Here is a 21636-nt window from a genome sequence, read left to right on the forward strand (position 1 = left end):
ACATCCTGTAATTAAGAACATATATTCCGTTCTGCCTTGTCAGATACAGTTGGTTCCCATAAACCTTGGTTTGTTAAGAAAAACCAAACATCACAGTTCTACACAAAGGTTACCACACAGTCAACTCACGGCAACCTGTTTAACGAGCAGGTAGTGCAGAGAAATTCAATAAGACCAAATGTATGCTGATGTAAAAGCAAAGAAGTGACTTTATAACATTTTTCAGAATTTTGCACAGGCTGTTTAACGGGCCTGAACATGATAGCGCAATAGATGTGTAGAAAGTTCCATAAAGACAGAAAAGACAAAATAGTAATGATGCAAATCATAGTCTTTGAAAACAGAAAGTGTCTAATGGTGAATACACGGGTCTCGCTCTCTCTGCACTCAGTAAAGGCGTAGGCTGCTCAGTCTCACACCACTGCTGAAATTATTCTGCCTTCAGCAACAACTTTTCCTTTTTGTTGCTTCCCTTGTTAGCTGGCTCTTTAGCTTGCAGGTGCTGTGAATGTGTGCATGACTGGCATTTAGACAGCATGCACGTCAGACCACAACTTCAGCTAGACAGGTCAAAACTTGTTGAGAATCTTAAGTGATGTGCACACCACAGAGTTTAAGTGTAACATGTGATTTAGACTGCAATGGTGGACTGAAGTCAGTGTGTCCTTCTCTCAGGGAGAGCTGGAGACCCAAAAACGTCAGCATGAAGCCAAACTCATCACCACCAAAGAAGAAGAAAAACATAAGATGGACAAGATGGCTCTGGAGCTGGAGCTCAAATGGACTGAAACACTCAGGTGTGTGTGTGTGTGTGTGTGTGTGTGTGTGTGTGTGTGTGTGTGTGTGTGTGTGTGTGTGTGTGTGTGTGTGTGTGTACCGGTTTAGACATCTTTGTGGGGACCAAAAATTGGAACGTTACTATACTTGTGGGGACCAACGGTCACTTATGAGGATACAGGGTTACTATTAGGTTATGGTTATGTTTAGGCTGAGGGTTAGGATTAGGCTTTCATTTATGATAGTTAGGGTAAGCGGCTAGGGAAAGTATTATGTCAATTAGATGTCCTCAGTAAGATAGAAAAACGAGAATGTGTGTGTGTCTGTATTTTTAATGGAAAGCAACAATAGCATCTTCATCTTTTCTTTTAACAGAGTATGAAATTGAGAACAGATGGGTAATTTCTGTCTTTTTATTTCCTTATTTTCATTTCCTGCTGTTAGTAGATTAAACACACACACAAATGCACGTAAACACACACACACATGGGTCATGCTGCTTCCACCGTTGACTGTGACAGAGCATTAGTCTTGGTGGGCTCTGCAGCTTCTCAGCTCAATCCAGTGTTAAAGCCCCCAGTGTTAAAGTCTCTGTTAACGTCCATAGACCTTTGAAGAGTGATTATTCAAAATCCTCTCAGAATAAAATTGACTGTTTTCAGGTGTGAACTGATGAACTTTTCACACAGCTACTAAATGACTCTGTTAGAGTTTTTGTCAGGATTCAACAGCATCTGATGAATTCTTCCTTTGAGGCCAAAGTGAAAGTGCTGCGTTAATCGTAACATCTCATCTATACCTCTGTTTCTGTTTGTGGAGTTTTGCCTTGAAAGTTCATGCACACGCTTTCTTAAATCGATAATTTATTCCCTCCATTCATAAGTTCCACATCTGCAGTTATTACACAAAGGGTATTGTGTACTTTGTGACAAATAACTACAAAGGAAGGGCACAGGAAATAGTGGCAGGCCTGAAAAGCTTTCAACAACATATGAACAGTATCTGAAAACACCTAAAGCAATAGAAAAAAATCCAGCACTGACCTGAGACAGGAACTACTGTTCACTGAAGCTTTCTAAGAAATGGTTTAAGTACAAAGGTGACTCTCGCGAAGAGGAAAAGGAGGAAAGGTGAGTTTTGCCAGATTACTCAAGAACTGGACTGAAAATAATTGGAAACGTGTCTTATGGAGCAATGAATCCAAATGTGAAATTATAGGTTCAAATCTTCATCAGTACTTACTGATAAGGTCAGGGGAGAGTACAATAGTGAGTGTCTGTAAACATGTAAAGCCATGGTGGCTCTGTCATGGTTTGGGGCTACTGCGTTAGAGAGCTTGTCCAATTTGATGGAATTATGAACACAGAAAAGTACAGTTAGATTGAGCAAGCACACAATATAACCTGGAAAGCATTTGACTGGCAACAGCTTCATCTACCAGCATGAAAATGATCCCAAACAAAAAGCATATCTGCGTAGAAAACACTATCAGCCTTGAACTGCCTCCTCAGAGCCTGTACCTCACCATTAGTGAACAGAACAAGCATCCAAAGAAAAACTCTGAATGTCCTACAAGACGTCTGGAGAACTATTCCTTAAGACTGCTTAAAGAAATTACAACAAAAAACTTGCCTAAGAGAGTTCGGGCTTTAGGCATACCTAATATTGACTTTCGGGCTTTTTGGAGTACAGATATATACTTTTACATATATATGAATATTTTGGAAAAAGGAAGTAGTCAGGAAATCCCATTAATTGCTGATATTTTAGTGTGAACCAGGTCAGTTCTCACTGAATCGCAGATTGATTTTGCTTCCCTGAACTTCTTAAGACTTCCCTGAATAGTCTTAAACTAAAGGCCATAACAACGAGGATAAAGCATCTGTCAGAAGCTGGTCTAAAGTTTCAAGTGCCTAACATGCTTCTAAGATCTTATGTATAACCAGGACAAACAGCACGGCCTCATCTGCGCTTTAGTCTGCTGATCCGCCGAACCTCTTCTGCTCATTTGGTAATCCAGAGAGCTCGTTCCGTGATTACACTATCACAGACAAACCGCCTGTTTCCACAGTGAAAGGGGGATTAAAGCCAGCCTCCTTTATTCAGACGGCTCACTAACCACAGTGTACTCACCCCAACCACCAAATGAATAGATGTTCTCCAGGGAATAAAGAGCTCAGTGCATAGAGACAAAGGAAGGTGAATGGAAGCTAATGAAGAGGAGACTGAGAGGAGGAGAGCGACAAGTGCTCTGTATAAATATACTGGTCTATATTTATTTATTTATTTTTAATCCTACAGCGCGTTCACCTTGTCTTTGAAGACTGAATGTCACCTAGTCTGTGGTTTATAAAGTATTTAAGTGAATTTGCTGCAGATAGTTTGTCAGCACAGCAGAGGGAAAATGAGAAGATGTACTTTGCATCAGGTCTGATCATTAACATCACAGCAGAGCTGCTATTACAGCATGTAACACAATCCCCCCTTTTTGTTTTTGTCATTTTTTATTTAAACATCCTCCTCATTGGAAGCACCTTAAAATGTAATGCAGAAGGTGAAATTAGCCAACTGTTTGATATTTTTGTGAAGGAGGAATTCTCTGTGTTAAATAAATACTGTTATTAACCAGAAAAATCATACTTCTGGGGAGGTATAAAAAGAAAGAAAAAGCTGCCAAGAGAGAGGCTGCTGACAGATTTAGGTTGTGATGATTGTCAAGATAAGAGAAGAAAGATGCAGCTTCAGTATTTTAACATCAATTCTCCTAAATTTAATGCAAGACTTGACACCTATTGGCCTTCTATTTATGTGCTTCTTAAAATGTGTCCCTCTCTGTTGATGGGGAACATCAGGATAATATAAATGCGTCAGTATGCCAATATTTCTGTTTTGGTCTTTTGCACCTTCACTGAGTCTTCGGGTGGTTTTGTGTGCTTTATTGTCTTAATTCATTGTTCACATGCGTAGGAGGCTTGAATTGTCACCACTTTCCAGTTGCTGTCACTCATGATAATCCTTAATACTAATTCTATTCTAGTTTATCCCCTACACTCTTAAGAAATGGCAGTACACTAAAATCCCACATCTGTCCCTACTTGAATGCATCTGTTATACTTTAAGGTGACTTTGTGTACCTTACAGAGGTGTGCCCAAAAAGGAAAAGCATTTTAAATTATAATATCAGAACAAAGTCTGTGATCGCCCAAGTATTTCAACAAGCAAGTATTACATTTATTTACTGCAGATGTCTGCAGTAACGCTGGAACACTCTGTTGTGGTGAAAGGACCTGAGTGTTGGGGTGAAGCTGTTAATTTACTGGTCGATCTGTATTCATACCATCACCTATTGCCACGAGCTGCGGGCCGTGACCGAAAGAATAAGACTGCAGGCACAAGCAGAAGTGAGATTGCTCCGAAAACCATCTGTGCTCTCCCTTAGAGGTAGGGTGAGGAGCAGCTGCTCCCCCACCTCGAAAGGAGCTGTGGAGGTAGTTTATCTGATCTGAGCTGGACGCTTACTGGTTTTGGGCATGTCCTAGTGGGAGGAGGCCCTGCAGCAGACTTGTGACATACTTGAGAGATGATATCTTTCAAGGGGCTCGGGAATGCTGACTTTGTCCGAGGAAAAGATGAAGTAGGCAGCTGGGGAGAGAGAGGCCTGTTTTCTCTGTTAAGGCTATGGACTGGACTGGCGTTGTTGGGGTGTTGGTATTATACAGATAACACATAATCTAATAACTAACCAACGAAATTACAACTGAAATCAAATTGTATTTTCCACATTTCTGTTAATTTGAAAGGGTGTTTGCAGCCTTCTTGGTATCGCTACATGTTTAAGATCATCATATTATACAGAGATAACTCAGGTAATACAAAACGTAGTTTTTACCTCTCTGCCTTAAACGCTTGACAGGGAGTTATCATCACCCTCCCGGGTGGCTGGCGTGGACCTATGATTCTGAACACAATAACTTAAGAATGAGGCAACGTAGGGTTTTTAAATTCATAGCTTCTATTACAAATCTTATCTACCTTGAACTCAAAGGAAAGATCAAGCATCAGATTTTCTGAAAATCACCTTGGATTATCAAATTTATACCACAGGAGCATATTAGGAGGCTGAGGGGTAGTACTAATGGCCACTTGTATTTTTAAATGATAGTTACATTCATTAAGTGGAAAAAGTTATCCAAACCTACGTGCCCCAATCTGAAAAAGTAATTGCTCCCTGTTATTAAATGATGACTTATAATTTCCTGTAATTAATTTAATTTCGAAAACCAAGAGAGTCCCATTACATCTGGCATAAAACTAACACAGCATTTCATAAAACGATCATCACACCAGCAGTTATACATGGTGGTGGTAGTAAGGTGGTTAGTACCTGGACGACTTGTTGTAATTGATGGAACCAAGAATCCTGCGCTGTATCAGAAAATCCCGAAGGAGAAAGTCCGGCTATCAGTTCATTGCCTGATGCTCAAGCATACTCAGGTTATGCAGAAGGACAAAGATCTGGATCCACCTCTGGATGACTCAAAAAAAAGTTTGTTTTTTTTTCTTTTGGAGTGGCCTCATAAAAGTCCAGACTTGAAATCAATTGAGATGCTTGAAACCCCTCAAGTGTGGCTGAATGAAAACAATTCTGCAAAGAACAGTGGGCCAAAATTCCCCCACTGTGATGTTAAAGACTCATTGGTGCCAATGGTGCCAGTGGTGGAACAACCAGTTATTAGGTAGAGCTTTTTTTTCCTTAATGAAAATCATCATTTAAAATCTGCATTTTAAATTTACTGAGGTCTTATTTGATCTAAATTTGATTTGATGATGTAAAACATGCAAGTGCCAGTCTTGATAGCCGGGGATCAGTCCGCCAGGGCCTCCGCTCCTGGCCGCTGCCCGGCACACAATGCACCCGACCCACCACCCCTTTTCGCGCTGTGCCCGGCTGGGTCCCATGGACTAAGGCCCGGCCACCAGACACTCGCCCTCGGGCACCCTTCCCGGGCCTGGCTCCAGGGCGGGGCCCCGGTAACCCTATCCCGGGCAGGGTAAACTGTTCCCTCGATGTTTTTCTCATAAGGGTCTTCTGAATCACTCTTTGTCTGGTCCCTCACCCAGGACCAATTTGCCATGGGAGACCCTACCAGGGGACAAAAGCCCCCAGACAACATAGCCCCTGGGACCCTTGGGACACGCAAACCCCTCCACCACGATAAGGTAGCGATTCACGGATGCTTCCTGGGCGCCTCCTGGGTGAGGTGCTCCGGGCATGTCCCACCGGGAGGAGGCCCTGGGGCAGACCCAGGACACGCTGGAGAGATTATATCTCTCGGCTGGCCTGGGAACGCCTTGGTGTTCCCCCGGATAAGCTGGAGGAGGTGGCTGGGAAGAGGGAGGTCTGGGCTTCTTTGCTTAGGCTGCTGCCCCCGCGACCCGGCCCCGGATAAAGCGGAAGAAGATGGATGAATGGATGGAAAACATGCAAGTGTTCCAAATATACAAAAAAACGAACTCATCAAGAAGTGGCAAAAACTTTTTCTCAGCACTGCAGGTGCATTTTACTTGATTTGATCATCTGAAAGCCTCTAAGTATGCACAATCAGATTCAGATACACGCAAAAAAAATGAGTGCAAAGAAAAGAGTAAGAGTGAAGTGGGGCAATACAAGAAAGTTAAGTAGAGAAGTAGAAAATAAATTACAGTCGGGCAAGAAGACATCTTTGGGCCGGTAGATCGAGGAAAAGACAGAAATATTAAACAATATCAAGTGTGACCTTTACAAAGAGCGGGGGCATTAACTGATTAAACGAACTCTGAGGCTGAGAAAAAGAGCGTGAAATGAAAGTCAGAAATCAGCAGGTAGTATGACTGCAAAGGACTGCATGATATAAGGAAAATGTGCAGTATGAAATACCACTGTTCAATACGCGATTTAGTATGACTTGAGATAATAAAAAGTATTGAAGTGTGTATATCCTAATACAGATCCATCCTGCTTTAATAGGCACGCTCACGAGGAAATGAAATCAATTATTTTGAACCTTCTTTTAACGGAGTAAGTTAAGTGTTTGCATCCTAAGTGCGAATACACAAGAAGTGCTTTTATTCACATCCTATTTACTGCATTTCAGGGAGCACTTGCAATCTATTTATTGCTTATATTCATATGAAAGTGAAAACAGGATTTATTGAAGGGCAGTGTAGATTCTGGAAGAAATGTATCAGAAAAAGTACAATTACAGTAGTGGATAAAATAAATAAGTGAAAAATGTTTTTTAATGCGAACAGCTGTCTCTGTGTTACAGTTCCCTGTAGATATTATACCCAGTTAGTGCCAGTGATAACACTGGAGGTAGTGGACAGCTGATCAGACCCTAAAGTAAAAAATGCTATGACTAGTTCTTTTTTTTTATTTTTATTTTTTATGACTAGTTCAATACAAGGGATGTCTAGTTCATGTTTTTTCCTCCTAATCCAAATATAAAAAGAATTTTAATCCTTATTTTATATCATAATTAGAACCAGCCAACTAATACTGAATATCTCACAGCGGTGGCAGGTTAATATTGGCTGAAAAGTAAATCATTGTAAATGTGCTGCAGCAGGAAGCCTTGGGCAGAAGATGACAACCTTTCTCCATTTCTGCTGTGACTGAAGTATTGATCTAAAGGTCACTGTTTCAGCCAAAAACTGCCTCCATTAACCTGCAAAATGTCACTGAATTAGATCAACGGCGGACTTTTAGAGGGGGTCAGTGATGCTCACTTATGCATCATTGGCCTGCATATGCATTTTTTTATTTTAGGAAAATGGAATATATTGACAGGTCCTGATTTTTAGTCTAGTCTTTGTGTAATTTGGCACGCTGTGAGCACAGATGCCCCATTTACCTGCTGTTCTAATCTTCTGTTTGTGAGGAACAGCCAATCAGAGGCTATACTCAGGAAGAACTGTTTTTTTAGCATGTGGCTAAAATGTATTTACATATTATTTTATTTATATTTATTTATATTGTAAGATAAAAACCCCACAGTGGAAAAACAGCCTCCCCTTCCAACCTGTCCAACCTAAAACTAGGATGGTGACCTGAGTGAACATGACACCAGCATCTCCCTGCTGTGGCAGTTTAGCTAAGTGTTAAACAAACATAATAGTTTGACACCAGATATCCCAGAAATATTGAAATTAATTCTACAATCAATGACAAAGACCAGCTGCTTGGACGATGTTATTACAGCATTTGTCCATGTTACATAAAAACTATACTGCTTTGTTGAGTTGCAACAGTCGTAGCAGTTTTATGATAAAGAGACTGCACGTACCTCTTTAGCCCTTTATTGCATCTTTTAACAGACACGTCCTCTCACAAAGTTCCTGCAAGGTGTGAGTCTGCTGAATGTTACAGCATAGTTTGTGGCAGATGCTTCCAGCAGGGTTTGTCTGCAGTTGTTTGCGTTCAAGGATTTACATCTAAACTCTGAACCTCTGCCTGTGCTATGACTTTGAGAAGGTAAATAGCGGAAGGACAGCTAATATTTAATTACCCACATCATCCTGTAATGTGAGCTGGCTGTTCTTTGGGGGATAATTTTATTAATGTGACTCCAAAACTACGACTTTCTCTTTTTTTTCTTTCTGTGCGGTGAACCTGCTTGTTTAATATTGAATAATAAATCATCAGCCACTCATTATTAAAATGTCTGCAGGCACCCGAAACATAATCAGGCTAAAGTTTATATTGTTAATGTCATACTAATATCTTTTTTAAAAAAAATTCTAAAGTGGAAAATCCAGTAAATGTTTTTAGATCTGAGTTTGAATTTGTACTGTTGTTGTTACTTGTATAGAAAGTATTCTGCAAGCAAACTTGCAGACAAGTGGTTACTCCATATATTTCTATTTCTGTATTTGTTTTTACACTTCACACCCCATCAGTTCTCATTATCAGTGTTATCGCTCACGTTTGCTGGTTTGGAAATGTCTGGCCTAAATACACAAGAGTACACGTAAGAATGGCAAAAAAGACAAAAGGAGAAGTAAGACCTCCACGTTTTGGCCTACCACAGGGATTTAGCACCACATAAGTTGATGTGTGTGTTAGCTTTGCAATGGGTCTCGTAGCCTGGTGGAAATCAGAAATCTGTCAAAGTACCAGCAGCCAAAGTGTCTCGTGCGACTGGCAGCTGCTCGGAAATCCTGTGATGCAGTAACTGTGAGTCAGTATAAGCCTGGTGGCTGGTTTCACTCACAGTGGGCTTTTACACAATATACATTATACACATTAAATTCAGGTCCACCTCATTGTTCTTATTTCAGACTCACAAGCAGCAGTATTGACTCTTATAAATGATAAATATTGAAACAGCAGCGTATCTCATCAGTTGGCTGAAGCTGTGGTTTGTTTTAAAGGTCTGTCGAAAACATATTTTTGTAGGCAGCATTTTCTTAAACATTCTTCTTAATCATTCTCTGCTTGTATTACATTATTCTGGGCACGTCTCCTTTATGTGAGTTTGTATGTAGGTTCACAGATTTGGAATGGAGAGCACTGGAGTCTTTTGTCAGCAAGTTACAAATATGCAAAGACCTTGACTGTTACACTTTCTCTTAACTATATGATGTATGTGTTTAATTATGCTGCAGGGATGTGTGGACTTAAAGAATGAAAAACAGCAGACAGGGTGTTGATAAATTTGGCCCTGTGTTGACCGATCAAGGTGACGTGAGATGGATTCGTGGATAAGAAAGGCAAAAATGTGCCATGATAACGTTGTGGAATTGCTTGCTTAATTTAGCAGAAAACAGAGTAAATAGAAAAGTTTTTCTTTGGACTAAATCACATAGTTCTTAGAAGTTCACTATAGAAGCTAAACTACACTGTATGTGTAATAATAATAAACATTAAAAGGTGAATATACAGTCTTTGTGCAGTGCTGTGAAGAACTCAGTACACCTATACTACTTCTAATAAGAAGCAGCTAGGTGCTGCTAATCATATATACTTGATTAATTGAGAACCTCTATAAAAGCAGAACATTTAGCATGTTGTTGGAGAAAGGAGAGAAAGCCTCTTCCCCTTGAAAAAGAATGTGACAGCACAGCTTTAGTTTAAAATGTTGCATCTGAACAAACCACAAGCCCTCTGGAAAAATGTCCAGACGAGACCAAAGTGCAGATGTTTGGCAATAATGCACAGTACCATGTTTGGAAAAAACAAAAAAAACCAAAACAAATGCAGGATATCACCACAAACACGTCATACTAGCTGTTAAGCACGGTGGTGGAGTGGTGATGATTTGGGCTGGTTTCATAGCTACCTGGCACCTGGGTGCCTCGGAGACACTGAGTCAACCACGAACTCTACTGTGTACCAAAATATTCTAAAGTCAAATGTGATGCACGTGTCTAAAGCTTGGCCCAAACTGGGTCATGCAACAGGGCAATGCACTGCAGCAAATCTACAGTAAAGTCATTGAAAGAAAAGAATCTGTCATAGACGAAAATTTGCATATGTTCAAATTAACTAAACCCTGTTTAGGACAACAACAACAACAAACAATGAGTGACTTTTTTCTTTATAGTCCTTAATTATGATAAGTTAAGAATACCTTCATCTAGTGGGATGTCTTGAAAAAATAGAAGTGTTTTTATGTACAGATTGTGATGATTGAATTATGTGGCTGATTTGTAATTTTGGGTGTTTATAAGTTATTAACCTTTGTTTGCAAATCTTGGGAAAAACATCAGGTTGGATTGTTTATGGTGCTACTATGGCTCTGCTTTCTTGTTGTTTGGGTTTCCATGTCACAATAATAAAATTAACAAAATTAATTGTACATGCTGACGTATGTATACAAGTATAAAAAGCTTAAATGTTATTGCAATTTAGAACACAAAAAAAATAATTTATGCTTTAAAAGGTTTATTTTTAATTTTCTTTGATTATGTTTTAGCCTATTTGGTGGACAGTGCAGAGAGTAGACAGGAAGGGGGTGAGAGAGTGAGGGAGAATGACACATGGGAAATATTCTGTCTCGAATTCCGGCCCCTGCCATAAGGTCCCTAGCCTTTAGTGTCCGGGTCGCTAGCTCAACCAGGTGAGTTACAGTGGTGCCCCAGTTTTAACCAGATTGTGAAGCACATTGTAACTGTGTGTTTTAAAAGTACTGTACGAACAAAGTTCTTGTTAGAATGATTACATATTTTGAGCACACAGTAAATTATAATCTCACACGCACCTTAAATGAGCACATGTGGCTCATATCTGCCTGTACAGATCCCTGAATCCAGCCAATTATCCCACATTTGATCCGGATATTCCTTCCATCTTTGACAGTTCCTTCATCCCTTCATGTTTTTACCTCTTTCCATTTGCCCTCGGCTCTTCCTGCACAGCAGAGAAGAGAAGAGCAGAGATCTTTGACGCCTCAAGTCTGGATCTGTCTGTGAGAGAGCAAGAGAGAGGGAGAACGTCTGCTTTATGCCGAACGAGGACGTGAATGATGACACGTGTCAAGTGTGCCGCATTATGAACGTGACTTTGTGGTGTGTGACTGCATCGCTGTGTGTGTTATAGCCTGCCTTCAGTCTGACACTTTGCAGCTCTCGAAGTGAGAGAAAAAATGTGTTTGCCTGGATACTTCATTTAACAGCTGCCATTTCAACTCCCACACAGCTATCACATTGGCAGCGCGCAGACACACACACTGCCATTCGCAGAGCTGTTAGCCGAAGTGTTGGAGAGTGATGGGCGCTCAGTGGAAGCTGTGTTGAGGTCTAATGATTCAGGACAATTTATTGTTCCCATAAAGGTGTTATAGAGCTCTCTGAAGCACCTTTACCTTTCAAGCCAATTCCTAGCTGCTTGTTTGAGTCTCTTCTTTCAGACTCTGTTGTCATCTCCACAAAATCAGCCTAAACTTAACACACAACATTTGGGGGAATTAGCTGAATTCTAGTTCCTTATTTTCCCAGAGCATACCTGTTAGATTTATTTGATATCCTCCAGGCAATCCATAATTTCAGTTCAGTCAAGACCCCTGTAGACAAAAGAAGATTAATATTTATGACTGGAGTAATTCATTTTTTGGCAGCTCTGTTCTGGGACCTTGCCACCCTTCATTATGCAGACAGTAAAAACTGGTGATGGGGAGGGCATCAGCAGGAGCACAGAGAAGATCAAGCATCATTGACAGCAGATTTCAGATTAAGTCAGATAAAGCGTGAAAGGAGGAGCTGGGGTTATTTATATAGCACCAATTCACAACAACAGTCCCCTCAAGGTGTTTGATATTGTAAGGTAAAGACGCTACAATATTAGAAAGAAACCCCAACAATCACATGACCCCCTGAGCAAGCGCTTGGCGACAGAGGGAAGGAAAAACATCCGACAGAAACGGGCTCAGGGCGAGGCAACGTTCTGCCACGACCGGATGGGGGTGAGGGGAGGAAGAGAGGACAAAGGACACACTGTGAGAGAGTGATAGAGATGAATAATAACTAATGATTAACTACAGTAGTGGTGTATGAATACACAGAGAGTAAAAAGAGATGAGTGAGGAAGAAAAGCTCAGTGCGAGGAGCCTGATTCAAAGTAGAGGGGCCTGACTCTAGAGTACAGGAGCAGTCTGATACCAAAGTGATCTTTTAGGATAATATGGTGCTAAAATGGCTTTAAGATATGATAGGGGCCCGATTGTTCAAGATTTTATATGTAGGGAGAAGGATTCTAACATCAGTTCTGGATTTAATAGGGCGACGATGCTAATTTGGGAGGAATGTGCTGTTTCTAGCCTCTGTCAGTACTCTCACTGCAGCACTCTGGATTGACTAAAGGGAGGGACTCCCCCAGGGAGTTTTTAGAGCAACCTGGCAGAAGTGGGTTGCAAAGTGGCTTCCACACTAAAGCAGTAGGCCCTATATTAAATTTGCCACCTGAATCTATAAGAGGGTATCAGCTGACATGAGTGGGTGTTAAAATCATTTTATCTGTGGTCACTGCTGGGCTTGACTGCATGCCCTGATTGAACTAACGCTGTGCCCAATTTCTTGTCAGCACAGCACATAAATCAGTTTGAGAGTTGACACTTAATCAATATAGGCAATCCCCCAGTTCCAATGATTTATGGTTATTCACTCACAAGAAAGAAGTTTGAGGAGGTTCCCACTGTTTTCCAAAAATCACATTTCCATCTTACAAACAGCGGTAAAAGTGCTGCAATGGAGCGTCCTCTGATCTAAGCTACCTGTCAGTAACGCTGCTGCTGCAGGGTCCTTATTGAGCTCACTAAGATTTACGTGATTCCTCTGTCACACTGTTTTACTCTCAGGTTTTCTGGAACTTCGCAGTTCACAGATTGAATTTGTGTAGTTTTCCGCACAGGTTTTGTGAATCACACTGGATGATTAATAAAGCACCTGAAACATAAACGCATATGTGTTTCATTTTGTGCTGTGCTATAGGCAGGAGTGTAAGAAGCTACGTGAGGAGCTGAAAGAGGAGCACGAGGAGGACAAAAGCTCAGCCTTGGCTCAGCTGGCGCAAAGCAAGGAGCAGGAACTGAGCAATGCCAGGGAGAGCTGGCAAAGGAAAGTGGAGGACCTGCTAGAACAGGTGAGGCTCTTCCCAATGGGAGCACAAACAGTGCCGCCCATCCTTCTGTTCACTTTACTGTCTCTGTGCAAAACACTAAAAGGGCACATATTGAAATGTTAAGTGAATTTTGGTGTTTATGTTGTGTTTTGGGAATTTTGAAAGACTAAAGTGACTTAGTAAGCTCATAAATAGGTGTGAATTAAAAGGCTGCAGTGATGAGCAGACACACATTGAATACAAAGAAAAATCAAAACTTGTGAGAATAACATGAGGAAACAAACCGGTACAAAGGCAAGACACAAACCGGAAAACAGGACAGTAAACAAATGATAAAACAAAGACAAAAGCAGAGATGTGACTTTGGTTGTGGTCAAATAGTCATTTGTACTTAAGAAGGTTTCTGATTGAGTAAATTATCTGCATGGCAGCCGTAATGAGAGCTGGTCAAATTCTCAAGTTGCAAAGAAAAGGTACCTCAGTGCATGCTTCCTTACCTCATTTAGCAGATGATACGCTTCCCAACTCTAAGAAAATAAGGCCTTCCCAGGGTTCATAGCAACACACCATTCAAATGTTCACAAATCAAAATGATCAACATAACTGACAAGTGACACAGATCATGTAAATTACCGCCTGTGCCATAATGACTTAATATGCTGATATGTTTTGAATCTTAACAGTTTGCCAAGCTCACTGTATACATAAAGATAATTTTCCCTATTTCAAAGTTCAAAGAGAGGTGAATGTTGTAGTGTAACTCATTTTGCTGTGGTTTTGTTCTCATTTTCGGGGTTGCAGTACTTCCAGCTTTTGGGATTACCTTTAATTAGTTTCACGTCAGAGATTCTAAAAACTTTAATAAAGGAAGCGCTTAAGTAGATGAGTGGACAACATGAGTGGACAGCAGGGCGAGCCACATTTCTTATTAAAACCATTTTATTTCATTGTGACTGCAAAGTTTCTCACTTTTTCCCACATGGTAATGGAAACATTATTCACATCAATGTCTAAGTTCATATAGCCTGCATAAATGGTAAAATGGTAAATGGCCTGTATTTGTATAGCGCTTTACTAGTCCCTAAGGACCCCAAAGCGCTTTACACATTCAGTCATCCACCCATTCACACACACATTCACACACTGGTGATGGCAAGTTACATTGTAGCCACAGCCACCCTGGGGCGCACTGACAGAGGCGAGGCTGCCGGACACTGGCGCCACCAGGCCCTCTGACCACCACCAGAAAAAGACTAAGAACTGATAAGGCTGTACTACTTCTGTAGTATCAACAGGGCTGACTCACATCACCCACCACATTATTAAGCACCCTAATGAAAGTGGTGTGAGCAGTGTGGGCCACTTTTCAGAGGTCGTCTTCACACAGGTACTTCACCTCAAAGCTTTTGACACTGAAGTCAAGGAAAAGTAATTAGAGATAAACATGTGAGGTAATTATGTTGGTTATGTGACTGCAACCTGAAAGTACACCAAGCTGTAGATAATTAGAGGGGAGAAGTCGATAAAGAAGAAAAAGGAGGGAAAACACACTACTGCTCATTATTGCTAATATTTTATTAGCCAATCACATGTCACCAACTCAGTGCATTTATGCATGTAGACATGGTCACAATGACCTGAACAGGAAACTAAAGCCACAATTTTCACACGCTCACCAAAATTAGACAGAACTGAAGATTGGAAAAAGTGGTCTAATGAGTCTCAATTTCTTCTGCAATATTCAGATGGCAGGTTCAGAATTTGGCATAAACAGAAAGAAGGCATGCATCCTGCCTTGTATTAAAAGTTCAGGCTGCTGCTGGTGGTGTAATAGTGTGAGGAATATATTTTTGGGCACACTTTGGTCTCCTCAGTACCAAATGAGCATTGTTTAAATGCCATCCTACCTGAGTATTGTTGCTGATCATGTCCATCCCTTTTTGATCACTAAAATAATGTCAAATTGGTTTCTTGACCATGAAAAGGATTGGTAAATGGCCTGTATTTGTATAGCGCTTTACTTAGTCCCTAAGGACCCCAAAGCGCTTTACACTACATTCAGTCATTCACACACTGATGATGGCAAGCTACACTGTAGCCACAGCTGCCCTGGGGTGCACTGACAGAGGCGAGGCTGCCGGACACTGGCGCCACCAGTAGGTAACGGGTGAAGTGTCTTGCCCAAGGACACAACGACCGAGACTGTCGGAGCCGGGGCTCGAACCGGCAACCTTCCGATTACAAGACAGACTGCCAACTCTTGAGCTACGATCGTCCCTAAAAGGAGTTTACTCCAATGGCCTCAACCAATCCAAAAGGAGCAACTTTGAGATGTGATCTCCCAAAATCTCTGAGGAATGTTTTCAGCACCTTGTTGAATCTCTGCCATCAAGAATTAACCCTGGAGAACCCAAGGGGTCAGATCCAACCCCATTGGTTTTCTAGGGAAACCATGGGGTCAAATTTGACCCCATGGGTTCTCCAGGGTTAAAGGCAAAGGTAAAAGAGGGTCCACCAAAGTAGTAACAAGGTGTGCCTAATAAAGTGCCCAGTGAGTGTAGACACAAACAAGGGCATTGCTGAGAAAGGATATATTTTAAATAAAAACAGGAACAGCAAGAAACTAACAGCTTTTATTAACACAAGAAATCACGTAGTCTGTACACCAAGTGTTTCTTTAAAGCACTGTTACGTGACAATACTGGTTAAAGATTTAAAGGTTTAATCTTCAACTTACAATCAACAGACCTTTTTGAACACAAAATGCCCACAGCCTGGAGTCAAGTGGTTGTAATTATACCAGTGGTAAGAAAATCAATATGATGGGCGAAACATTGTTGAAGCAATAAGAGCTACCTCTCTTCTAGGTGTATGTTGTGCCTGTGACGGCTTGTCTGTGCCAGACTCACAGATTTCCTCCCAACACTGGCACACAGACTCACATATTCATTATGTGTTAGTGTTTAACGCACACCGGAGCCGGCTGCTGTAGCTAATGACTGCACAGTAATATTAATGTGGCATGACTAAGCTCTCCTGTGGTCATCGTACGTGCAGAATCAACAGCTTTATTTCTGTTTGTTTGTGCATGTCTCTTGCATTAATTGCTGGTCTTCAACATGCCCGCGCTGTCATCGGTGATTAATGTGGCAGCTCCGCACCTCACAATCAGCTAAACCATATTTATTTACTCCAATACCAAATCAGAGCAGCAGTCAGGCTCTTGACAAATACGCACTGATGGAGAAGAGGCTGTTTAGAAATCAAATGGCAGATGTCAGTGCCAGTAAGGCCTTGATGCACAGCATGCTCCAAAGTGTGTTTTCAAAAGGCACAAGCATTGAAAATATTAGTGTCGTTGTAAATAACGCCTAATGTGAATGATATATGCGGGTAATTTTGCACTCAAACGCAGATTTGGTAATGCTTGAAAACCTCCGCTTTGAATCTCAATGAAAAACCAAATTAAAAAAGGTCAGTGGCATCCACACCATCACTGTCACAATATCAGATTTTCACTTCATGATTATCAACTTCATGATTAACAAGAAGAAGAATTTGGCTGCATGTGAATTTCATCTTTAACTTATGTTCACTGTTTTTTTTTGTTTCATTTTTGGCAAACAAAATGCACCACAGTAAGATAATATTGAGGGGGAAATGTTATAATATTATGTCTAATATTATCATATACACTATAGCTCATGGCTGTATGGCTGTACCTCAGGAGGTAAAGCAGGTCATCTGTTGATCGGGAGGTTGGTGGTTCGATCCCTGGCTCCCACTAGTCTGCATGCCAAATATCCTTGATAAGATATTAACCCCAAGTTGCTCTCCGATGCATCGATGAGTGTGAATGTGTGTGAATGGTAGTTAGCAAGCACTTAAAAGCATAGAAGACAGTGAATGGGTGAATGTCCCATGTTGTGTAGAGCGCTTTGAATACTCTGGAAGAGTAGAAAATATAAGAATCAGTCTATTTACCATTAAATAATACAGGGCTACACGTCTGAATCTTTGAATACAGTAAAGAACATAATAACAGCAGACTAGAAGCGAGTAGATGAGTGAAAACAGATCTTCCTTATTGAACTCATGCAAAAGCTTAATCAGTGTGGTTTTTAATCCCAACCTCCATTATATGTGTCTATCTGACAACTGTGAGCAAGAAATTTCTCAAAAATGCCAGCTATAGCAAAAATGATACAAAATTAATATATGTAAGTTGTCAAATCTGTATTTCACTGTTTTACAAATCTTTTAGTAAATTTTATCAACGGCTCTCTCCAGTTTGGCATTTCCCTGTTTCTTTTAAATGTGCTGTAATCACACTACCACCCAATAAAACTAACTTAGATCTATTAGTAATTAATAATTGTACCATATCATAATCTAACTAAAGGCTTCAGTAGGTTTAACAGGTCAGACACATTATTGCTTCTAATCGTATCTAAAGGGTCGAAGTTTTTTATGTTTTAATTAGCAGTTTTAGATCCATTCAAATACAAAATTCAATTGGGGTTCCTCAAGGGTCAGTCCTTGGTCCATTACTGTTCAACTTTTACATGCTCCCACTTGGTACTGTCATAATATAGCCTCATATTCTTATAGCAATGACACACAGTTGTACTTACCACTTCCCTCTTATGATCTAACCTCTATTCATAAACCAATAAGCTGCATTGATGACTTTAAGTCCTGAATGTCTCAAAACTTTTTAGAACTGAACAGAGACAGGACAGAAATACTTGTGGTCCCAAATTTGTTCATATCTATCATCCATTTCTCTAAAACACAGTGATCAAGTCACGAACCTTGGTATCATTTTAAACAGTGGTCTCAGTTTTGATAACCACATCATTATAGTTACCAGAACTGCTTTCTACAACTTAAAATGTATCTAAGATTAGAAAAATCTTCTCTAAAACTGACTCTGAGAAATTCGTTCATGCATTCAAATCAGGTAGGTTATATTATTGCAACGCTCTATTTGCAGGATTTCCCAAATGATCAACATCATCGACATCTTCAGCTTGTCCAAAATGCAGCAGCCAGAATCCTTACAGGTCTCTGTTTTACCCGCAATTTACCTGCATTACCCCAGTAATGAAATGACTTCAATGGCTCCCAGCGCAATATAAAATTTTGATTAAATTGAGATCAACTAAATCTGTGTGTCAAACAGACTCCAAACCCTTCTGTTCACAAAGGCCTACTCTTAATATTTTTTGTTGTTGTTGTTTGTTCTGTTTTGCAGTTTTCACTCCCTTAAGGCATTGTAAATTTAGAGTAGTTTTTTTTTTTTATTTTGGGGGGGAGGGGTTCATGTCTTAATATTTTGTATTAAGCAGATTTAGTTTTCATATAATGAAATGAGCTAAATAAATTAAATTTGTCTTTGTTTTCTAGTACATGGTTCTAGCTTTACGGGATTTATGGGAGAAACCCCAAAACCCCAAAAAGTTACTACTTAGAGAGGTCGGCACTGCTGACTTTATAATTGCAAGACATGCAAAATCACTGCCATCAGTCCAGGATTTACTCTCACTGTTGGCAATTTGTGATGACCTTTTTTTTTTTTTTTACAGCTGGCACAAAACACAGTGAAACGAGGCACAGAAGGTTTAAAATGCCTGACATGACATGCAAAATGTCCCTAAAGTGGTGGGCTGTCATTATAAAAGTGGCATTTCATGTTGGTTACATAATCACCAGGTGATAATTCAACTATTCAAAATTGCAGCAACAAAACACAAAACCTTTTACTCTTAGTAGATAAAACAAACAAACTTTCCACTCTCAGTTTAGTAAATCAGGCCCCTGTTTTAACCTTAGTGGACATCAATGTTTGAAACAAGGATGCCAATGTGTATAAATCTAGGGAATGTGGAAACTGTTTAACACATTATGCAAGTTTTCACCTATTATACAACAACCCTCCCCACTGAGTAAGTCCACAATTTGCAAGCTATATGAGCAAGTAAATTTTAGATAATACAGAATCAGTGTGCAGCATATATAATCATATGTGCCTGCTAATAAAGATTTGCCACCATGCAAAAAAATGTGTGACTCATGTCTGAGTGATAATGTAATTTCCAAATTAGTGAAGCAGTTCCTGCGGCAAAGCTACTCTATTTAGATCACAGAGAGTCTTTCCTGTTGTGTTTACTATCTCAGAAACGATGATCTGCAAGTGGCTGCACAAGATGATGGATTTATCAACACTTTCTCCGATTATGTTTGAAAGTATTGTTGTATTTTTAATTAAAAGCTCAAAGCCGGATAATTCGTTCAGCTTTCACAGTCCATAGAGCAGAGTTGCACATTCAGGGTACAAATGCTCCTGTTTGTCTGTGAGATCTTTACCCTGAAACTTGTGTAAAGAGGTGTAGGGGTGTGATCACAATATTCTGAGAATGAGTCCATGAAAGTCAGAAGTCTTAACTGATTTTCATTTGGCTGATCACACATTCAGAGTTCAATTCAGTTTCGTTTTATTAAATAGCACCAAATCACAACAACAGTTGCTTCAAGGCACTTTATATTGTAAGGTCAACACCCTACAATAATATAAATGGGAAATGGCCTGTATTTGTATAGCGCTTTACTTATTCCCTATGGACCCCAAAGCGCTTTACACTACATTCAGTCATCCACACATTCACACACTGGTGATGGCAAGCTACATTGTAGCCACAGCTGCCCTGGGGCACACTGGCAGAGACAAGGCTGCCGGACACTGGCGCCACCAGGCCCTCTGACCACCACCAGTAGGCAACAGGTGAAGTGTCTTGCCCAAGTACACAACGACCGAGACTGTCGGAGCCGGGGCTCAAACCGGCAACCTTCCGATTACAAGACAAACTGCCAACTCTTGAGCCACGATCACCAAAGCTACAATAATAGAAATTCAACAATGACCCCCTACATGAAATTTAGGTCAAGAAGAGGAAGAGAAGTTGTGTGTGTGCAAGAAGCACACCATCAGAGCACAACTTTCAGGGAGTAATATAGAAACCGCAGACCCACTACAAGCTGTCTGTGAGTGCATAAGAAGACGATCTTGAGGGTGAGACTGCCTAAATTAAAATCAGCATTTTTGAATTTATAAAGCCTTTCTAAAAGATTTTCTGATCACATTCCAAACATCTGCTTTGTGAATGGATGGTTTGGTTTCAAGAAGTGTTTCTTATAGGTTATTTTAAGTGATTTTATTGGCTCAGCCTACTTGGCATTAAATTGTGTAGTAAGTAACTTATGGGCCTGTGACCTTAAATGAGTTTGATGCCCCTAAAGTTTACTGTCGATCTTCTTCATCAGGGTTTCTGATTAGAATGTGTTTTTTGACCTGGCAGCAGTTGCATACAGTGCTGCCAGAGCAGCTTTTGCAAGGTCGTACTTATCTCAACACTTGAATTCAAAATCCTAAACTGTCTAGACAGGCTAATTTCGTGAGTCACACTGCTGCCTGCTTTTAGTGCTATGTTCACAGCAAAAAGCTCTTTTGCTGGAGGCCTTGAGAGTATATATTTGTTTAAGGCAAATTGATTGCCAACCCCAACCTTCTACCTTTTTGTTATTCTGCCATGTAAAAATGCAGTTCCTTGAGACAGCCTGAACTTGCACTTCCTGGACCACCTACCTGGTTTCTATCCAACTAATTATGTATGCAGAGGTCTAGAGGCAGCGACTTCTTCAACCTTCTCACTGACAATCACTGCAATATGTATTGTTCTTATTATTGTGCAGATATCCTTGTTGAAGCAAAGTCTGGAGATGCAGCTGTCCCAGTCGCAGTCGTCGCTGCAGCAGCTACAGCACCAGTTCAGCCAGGAGAGGGAGCACCTGAGGATGCAGCTGGAGGAGCTGCAGACGGAGCATCAGAGGCGACAGCAGCGTCTGCAGGAGGCCCACCGCTGCGCCATGCAGGACATGGAGCACGCCAGGCAACGTGATTTGAAGGTAACAGACATTAAAGTGACCCAAAAAGGCTGCTATAGAGCTTTTTTGTCAAAGGTTCATTGGCTTTTTTTCTTTCTGATAAAAAAAATTCAAATCCTATATCTATACATTATAGCGGTCTGTTTCTCCTCTGCAATTTCCTTTCACATTATTGATGAATGCAATCGTTATGCTCGTAGCATTCAGGTCTGAGAAGAGAAGCCAGTGCAGTAAGTTCCTTAAACTTTCATTCTTAGCAGCTGTGGGCGACTCTTCTGTTTGCAAGAGATACATCTGAGAATGAGAAAAGGAGGCTACTA

At 40.6% G+C, this 21636-nt stretch overlaps 1 protein-coding gene across 2 annotated transcripts in view; it reads left to right on the forward strand.

Moving 5' to 3' along the window:
- The window catches only part of fam184ab (family with sequence similarity 184 member Ab), a 196148-nt gene that overhangs the window by 116010 nt on the left and 58502 nt on the right, over window positions 1–21636 (forward strand). For both annotated transcript variants that reach the window (XM_063494619.1, XM_063494620.1), the window contains exons 12-14: window positions 676–797; window positions 13243–13393; window positions 21125–21337. In XM_063494619.1, coding sequence (XP_063350689.1) covers window positions 676–797; window positions 13243–13393; window positions 21125–21337 — 486 coding nt within the window. The remainder of the gene's footprint in view (window positions 1–675; window positions 798–13242; window positions 13394–21124; window positions 21338–21636) is intronic.

This window comes from Pelmatolapia mariae, linkage group LG15, assembly GCF_036321145.2.
Source record: "Pelmatolapia mariae isolate MD_Pm_ZW linkage group LG15, Pm_UMD_F_2, whole genome shotgun sequence".
Taxonomy (NCBI): domain Eukaryota; kingdom Metazoa; phylum Chordata; class Actinopteri; order Cichliformes; family Cichlidae; genus Pelmatolapia; species Pelmatolapia mariae.